The 7943-nt window shown below is 45.9% G+C and overlaps 1 protein-coding gene across 1 annotated transcript in view; it reads left to right on the top strand.

The window, feature by feature from the left end:
* The first annotated feature begins 6052 nt into the window (after positions 1-6052).
* COMMD1 (copper metabolism domain containing 1) overlaps positions 6053-7943 on the top strand; it is a 150233-nt gene continuing 148342 nt past the window's right edge. Inside the window, exon 1 of the mRNA XM_004710197.2 lies at positions 6053-6229. Coding sequence (XP_004710254.1) covers positions 6053-6229 — 177 coding nt within the window. The remainder of the gene's footprint in view (positions 6230-7943) is intronic.

Raw genomic sequence — 7943 nt, 5'->3', positions numbered from 1 at the left:
GCGGTGGAGGGGGCCTTTGTGGCAGCGCGGCGCTTCTGTGACGTAAGAAGCTGTCCGCCACGCGCCGGCGATTTACTACACGCTGGGAGCTCTACTTTTGGGGGTGTTAGTGGTGGGCACTGAGGACAAGGAATGCGATGGGCGGCCTAATTAAACAAAATGATTTAAAAAAAGATAATCCATTATTTTAAAGGCGGTTGTTGGGGGACACGCACTTCTTCCAACTCCACCCTCCTCGGCCTGAGGACCCCTCAGGCAGCTCCTGGCAGCGTAGGCGTCACCGTGCCGGGTACTGCTGGGCTGTGTAGTCCTGAGTTATTTATTTTGGAAGGGATGGACGGTGAGAGATTGGGCTTGATCGGATGCTTTGTCTGTGTGTCTTATATTGTTTGATGCTAAATGATAGAGGTTTAAATATATTGGTTAAATACGGGAGAGCTACTGCCTCTAGTAGTAGAAAATTCCAACCACTCATTGCAATAGTTTCTTCCTAAAATTTTTTAACGAGTGGATTGTAACAACAAGACGCTTGATTTAAAGGGAAAACTATCTAGGCTTCATTTCTTTGAGAGTAATTGGCTCCTGCTTAAAGACAGATTGCCCTACATGTAAGAGCTACGTGCAAAAAAAGTTATAAAATTGTCCTTGGTTTTGCAATGATAAATGAAAACATTAAAAATTCTCCAATCGAATAAGGTATGCAACGATTTTTAAGTCTTGTCCTTGTGGTTGTTAAACAGCGAGCAAAATAACTCGCTGGAATATAAATTGCTGAATGAGCCTGCCACTGAGGGAGAAGCGGGTGTTTCACAGTACGAGTATTTCCCCAGCCCATCTCCACTTGATGTCGATCAGAACATACCAGTGGCCATTTAATTAAAAAGCAAAATAAACAAAGGGGGAAATGCAGTATGCATGTGCACAAACGCCAGTTACTTTATGCACAGGCAGGGAATGGGAAGAGGCAATGAAAGAATAGAGGAGACTATGCGTAGTCGTCAGGATGTGGTGGGACCGATGTGGCTTCCGATGGAGAATGGAGTCTTGGTCGGTCGGAACGGAGTTCTGGAGGAGAGAGCGGCTCCCTTTTGGAAGACGCCTCCCGTCTCTGCGCTGGAACCACGGGCTCTCTTCAGCTCCATTTCCAGAGGCGCAGGTGTATCTGCTTCCTGGGTTGGCTGTCCGTCCAATCCGAATGTGATCTGCTCCGTGGACGAACCCTGTGGTTCACAATCGGCTTTCAGTCGTTACTGAGTAGCGTACGCCTTACTCTTAAACTGCACCGCAGAACCACCCCGCCACCTTCAGACCCACACGTCGCCCTGCTCAGTCTCGATCCTGTCCTGAGCGGCCGCTTCAAAAAGAGGCGCCAGGTCCGCACCGAACCAGCACACCAGCAGCGCCAGGGGCAGCCCCAGGAGCGCAGTCCTGGAGGAGGGAAAATGCAATATTTTCTACATGATAAAGCCATTGGCTCCCACAGATTCTTTATAACGACAACGATTATGTACCGGGAACAACGCTGAGTCTTTCTCCCATTAACTCCTCACCCAAAACAAAAATTAAAAACTAAGCCCACTGCCGTGGAGTCCTAAGTAGGGTATCCCCACACGGAAATCCTCAGCGGTTCACAACCTGTGAGTCGTGACCCCTTTGGGGGTCGAAAGACCAACGGAAAACACATTTGTCATTAGAAATAAATATTTCACAATATATAATTACATAGTTTTTGTGATTAATCACTGCTTTATGTTCAATTTGTAACAATGAAAATACATCCTGCCTATCAGATAGTTACTTTACAATTCATAACAGTAGCAAAATTACAGTGATGAAGTAGCATGACAATAATTTTATGGTTGGGGGTCACCACAACATGAGGAACTGTATGAAAGGGTGGAGGCATTAGGAAGGTTGAGAACCACTGCCTTACAGGGACAGAAAGCCAAATGTTTCTCCTTCAGGCGCTCTTGGGGGTTTGAACCTTGTAGTAATAGCCCAATGCTTAAGCCACTAAAACCTCAGGGCTCCTTTAATCCTCACAATCCTATGAGACAGGCGCTGCTGTTCTTAGCAGATGAGGAAATTGAAGTAGATGAAGCTCAAGGTAAAGCTCTGAGTAGCTGGAAGCAGTGTTTGAATGCTGAATTCATTAACTTCACAGGCGATGGTCCAAACTACTAGGTTCCTATACTACTATATTGCCTCCTCATCAGTGACTATGGATGTTGATGCAAGAGAAATTCATTAAACATTTGCTTATAAATAATTATTGAGTGCCCATAACTACCGGGAGACTTGCAGTAGGTTTATTCAAAATACATGAACTGCTTCGATACTGCTTTCAGGATAAAAATACTGGAGAATGACACTTGCTAGGTGTACATAAACCTGAGGTAATCAGGACCAGATTTCACACACACACACACACACACACACACACACACACACACACACACACACACACACAGAGTCATTGACATCAAGTCAATTCTGACTCATCGTAACCCTGTTGGGACAGAGGAACTTTTCTCTAGGAGGGGCAGGTGGGTTTCAACTGCAGACCTTTTTCTTAATAGCCAAGTACTTTGCACAAGGAAAGCTCCTTAAATTACCTCCATGAAGCACATAAATACTCGTTTTGTTTAGACAACTGATGTAGTGTGATGGGAACAAATGTCTAATGCTGAAAATAGCATTCATTTGAGGGCCTCTAGTTCTGGATTTGTTTTCCAGCTCTGCTACTTATTAACTGTGGTCTTGGACAAGTCAAGTTTTCTAGGGCTCATATTTCTCATGTACAAAATGGAAAGGTTGAACTAGTTACTAGATGATCTTTAATGATATATTAAGCTACTGATATTGTTCATTTTTTTCGGGTGGATAATACCTCGGTTCTCCGCTTTGCACAAGAAAGAATTCATGCCGAGGCCTGGTTTGTAATCCAAGTGGGTTTTAATAAATTTAATAAAGGACAGGAGAAGTTTCAGGTTTTAAGTCTCAAAGGAGTACACGCTATTTCAGGGAAGTGAGCCAAATCACGCAGAATCCGCGCTGGGGCTGTCAAGTGGGACTGTGTGCGCATACATAGTGACCCGAGCCGAGAGGGAGTGACACAGGAGCACAGATGTGGAGTAAGAGGAAAAGAGGCCGAGACTTGGTATTTTAAACCTCCAGCTGGAGAGGCGTGGTGGAAGATATTGGTCCACCCCGTTGGCTGAATTAAGCCCACCTGGTGCGGTCATGAGCCTGGGCCTAGTTTGGGCTGCCCAGGTGTATTGCCCATCTGGCTTGGCGGGCCCTGAATTGGAGCATACCCAGTTAAGGCCTTTATGGGTGGTCAATGCTCTCCTGATTTTTCTTCCCAGCCTCCTTTATGGGGATCTGTGCAGTCATGGGAGGGGCAACCCCCAGTCCGTCTCGGCTACCTAACAGTAGTTTCAAAATAAGAAGGCAGTAAGTGAGTGGGGTAGAGAGGAAGCAAGATGCAGGATGTTTTGGTAACTGTTGGAGCTCAATGGTGGCTGGTCGAGTGCAGAGTGACTAGCACTCAAGTGAGAACTGAAAAAGATGAGAGCAGAGATGGGGAGCAGAAAGAGCTTTATGCAAAACTGGGCAAACACTTTGGGCCCTCTTTATACCTTATTTTGGTTACCGTTTCAAAATGTTGTCTTTTTCAGAAACGGAAAACCTCACTTAACAAATAGTACTTAGGATGGAAAGCTGTTGGCCGCAATGAAAGGAAATGTTTACGAGGAGAGCGGCTGGTGTGGCGCTTTCTTTTCCTTCTGAATCAGGACTTCAGGCGTCTTTGCTGGTTGTGGAGCCTTACACCATTCTCTTCAAGGCCCGTGCCCCGATTTCGAAACAGTTGCTGCTTTGAAATTTTATAAATAAAGCTCTGTACTTTGATCCTTTTGTTTGAAAGGCATTCAAAAAATGTGGCTCCTGCCAACCGTATTTAACGGTTGCATTGTCAAATAGCGGCCTCTGGTGGCACAGGCATGAACTTTTTTTGGTTGTTGTTGCTTGGTTACCCTGGTGGAAAGTGCCTGGAGAGCAGGTGTGATTTATCTAGGTGTTACACAAAGTTAAGTGATAATTAAATAATGGAATTTTTTTTTGCATTTTTCCTTGCGTCTAAAAGAATCAGCTATTTCGAAGATTAAGTGGAAATAACAGGGGTACTGAGACAGAGTTCTTAGTGAGTGCCCATGGCAAATGAGGGGGTTCAGGGACCTACTTCAAACTCAAGAAACCAAACTCATTTCAGTTCCAACTCATCGTTCACGTTCTCGTGGAGCTTCCGTTCTCAGCTTCTCCAGGCCAGCTGTCATATGCCCCTGAGTTGGCTTGACTCACAGTCACCATCCTGTGTGACAGAGTAGACCTGCCACCATGGGTTTCCGAAATCCTAACTCCGTAATGGCGTAGATAGCCTGAAGCATTTCTTGGGAGAAGTCCCACAGGAAGGGAATATTGCTTTACCAGTGCCCGCTGAAAACAAACCACAATCAAAGCAACGGCTGCCAAGAGAAGGAGGGGGCCTCTTCAAACCAGCCAACACAATTCATGGCAACAATTTGGGGGGATGCTCAGTCATTTTGCTCATTGACTTTCTGGATGACCGAAGAACATTGGCACTTGTTTACTGTGATAGTGTTTTGTGGGAGGTAGCCAAAGCCTTAGCAGAAAAACACCCGGGAACTCACCTGAGTCCGTTGCTACCCTGACGGCGCTCTGCCCGTTCTTCTGATCAAAAGGGCAATTCTGTGATCGTTGCAATGGGCAATCATTAGGCATTTACTTTACAGCCCTGAACTAGTTCCTTGTAATATCTCTTTTTTAAAAAAAGTCATTTTATTGGGGGCTGTGTTAGTCCTGGTAGAGCTCTTATCACAATACATACATTGTGTCAAGCACATTTGTACATTTGTTGCCATCATTCTCAAAATATTTTCTTTCTGTTTGAACCCTTGGTATTAGCTCCTCATTTCCCCCCTTCCTCCCCCAACCCTCCCTCCCTCCCAAGCCCTTGATAATTTATAATGATTATTTTGTAATTTAAAAAAACAAATCATTTTATTGGGGGCTCGTACAACTCTGATCTCTAATATCTTTTTGTTTCCTAATTTAAAAAAATATTTAAAGGGCATCTGCTTTTCTTCAATTAATAATTTAACAGACTTCATTGACATAGTTAAGTTCCCAGAACCCTCAGTGGTCTAAACGACTAGTATCTTTTACAAGTGTCTTGGATTTGATGGAACTTCATGGTGGCAAAAAAATTTACGTTTTTATCTTTCAACTCCATTTTTCCATGAACTTTGATAACCCCTTGTATGGAGGGTGGTAATATTATCTATGCATTTTGTTAAAAAGAAGAGTAAAAAGAGAAGGCGTTACAAAATCTGTTATAGGAAAGGAACTTTGGGTACGAGCTACTGATCTGGTTGGAAAGACAAGACAAACATTGTAATTCTCAGCGGATAAATCTGGAGAAAGGGTGGCCAGGTAACAATTGGCAAAGGGGCAGGGGTTGGATCTGGGCCTGAGTGACAGGTCTTATTTAATCAATGGGGTGGGAACGTTAGGAATGAGATGAATTGCCACCCTTATGCCACCCTCTCGCTTATCTCCATCGAGTGATCTTTCCTTTGTGCAGGACCTGGGATGAAGAAGGAGACCAGCGAAAGCCAAACCATCTCTTTCTGAATTGAACGGGGAACTTCGTGGCGGCAATGTACTGAAAACCAAAGCCAACTCACTGTCCCCGAGTCGATTCTGACTCAAGCGACTCTGGGTGCCCCGTGGGCTTGCAAGGCTGTGCTCCTTTACCCGTGGAGAACGTCGTTCTTCCACAGACAGCTGGCAGGCAGCAGCCCGATGGGAACCCTCACGCCACGCGGGCTCTCTCTCTCGGCGGGCAGCTGCAGCCGGGGGTCCGCAGACTCCCACGCGGTTGGAGCGCGTTTGCCCGCACCATTTAGACCCGTCTCGGCCGCCGTGACCGGGACGCGCTCCGCCGCCTGGTGGGCGGGGCCCGCAGACCATGGCGGGCGAGCTTGAGGGAGCCAAGGCCCTGAGCGGGCTGCTCAACGGCCTGGCCCAGGACGCCTTCCACGGGCACCCGGGCATCACGGAGGAGCTGCTGCGGAGCCAGCTCTACCCGGACGTCCCTCCCGAGGAGTTCCGCCCCTTCCTGGCGAAAATGAGGGGCCTTCTGAAGGTAGCGCCTGTGCCCCGGAGCCCCGCCCCGTCCTGCCGCCCTCAAAGTCCTTCCGTGGTAGCGCGGGAGGCTTTTATTCCCAAGGCTCCGTGGGGTTTCTTCAGCCCCGCTCGCTTTGCCCGGCGGGCCACTCTGTGCTCAGCCTTGCGGCCCCCCGTGGGAGCAGAGACGGTCACGGGTGGAGACTGAGGGGCAGCGATTCCGAGATGTCTCTTGGACGTGTTGGGGGCTCTTTTGAAACGTGCGCACGGTCAGTCGCCCGGGTTTCCAGGTCGTGCCGGTGGGCAGCATTAGAGTGAGCCGTGTCTCTGGGGATAGCAGGAGGATGACCCAGGGTGGACGCCTGTCAGGGATGTACTGCAAGATTAAAAGCATATTTACTAGCTTAACGTCCCAGCCTAGACAGCTGAGACCAGAAGGAATAATGAGAGCTAAGGCTTTTTTTCTTTCTTTCTAGCAACCACATTAAAAAGAAACGGGTGAAATTCATTTTAATGTTTTTTGTTTGCTTCATTCAACATAACCAATACATTATGATTTTTTAAATACTATTAAAAGATGAGATCTCTTATAGTCTTTCCTCACCCCCACAATCTTTGAAATCCAGTGCGTATTTTCCACCCTTGGTCTAAACATCTGTTCTTAAAGTCATAATGTTTGATTTTCCGAAACAAAATGATATGCAAATTATTGTTTGGAATTGTTGTTGGCTGCCATTCAGTAGGCTTCTGACTCATGGGAACCCCATGCATGCACAGTGTGATTGGACCGCGTGATTCCTAGGAGTTGCATGTTCTGATTTTCAGAAGTAGATTGCCAGCCTTTCTTCCTAGTCCTTCCTAATCTGGAAGCTGTGCTGCTCATCAGCATCACAGCCACACACCCATCTCCACTGACAGACAGGTGGTGGCTCACCATCAAGCTGGTTAAAAACATCTAGACACTGGAAATCGGGACTTTAATTCTTCGTGTCCTCTTGGAGAAAGTTCACTACGTCGTTCTTGAGGCTCATCCGATTTTGAGTGTGAATGTTCCTCAGGTACTACGTGTGTTCTTAGTAAGACATGCATAGAATTTAAACTTGGATTTTTTTCCTTTACAGGTTGTAAAGTTTATATGTTTATTGTTTTATACTACTTATATGTATTATTAATATAATATAACATTTAATGTTGCACCAGTCAAGTTAAACTGTCAACCTATAAGAGCTGTCATGTACCAATTTAAGTAATTTATAGGCAGCTTAGAACAGTTCAAGGAGCCCGAGTGGTAGGGCACTGTCAGATAAATGTTGGACTGCTAACTGCAAGATGGGTAGTTCAAACTCATGAACCATTCCTTGGAGAAAAGATGAGGTTGCTTGCTCCCATCAAAATTTACAGCCTTTGAAACTCTGTGTAAGGTTATCATGAGCCAGAATTGTCTTGATGCCAGTGGGTTTGCTTTGGCTAGAGTAGTTTGTAACCCACTGCAAATCATGAAGAGAAGGGGTGGGGGATCAGGATGAGAATCTAGCTACTAGTGAAATTATAAAAGGAAAAAGGTTAAAATGGCATAGAGCTAGTGTTTTCTCTCGTTGTCCCAAGGTAAAGCTTTATGACTAGGCTGACTAGAATGATGGTAATGTCTTCCTTGGAAAAGAACTTGGCAGAGTTGTCAGCTTATTTTAAGCTCCTTGACTTGCTTGATCTTTGAGACCAAAATGAAACCCCCC

Source organism: Echinops telfairi, unplaced genomic scaffold (assembly GCF_000313985.2).
Source record: "Echinops telfairi isolate 266 unplaced genomic scaffold, ASM31398v2 ScPeMD7_2573;HRSCAF=3158, whole genome shotgun sequence".
Classification (NCBI taxonomy): Eukaryota; Metazoa; Chordata; class Mammalia; order Afrosoricida; family Tenrecidae; genus Echinops; species Echinops telfairi.
This window is presented reverse-complemented; position numbering and strand designations above follow the sequence as displayed.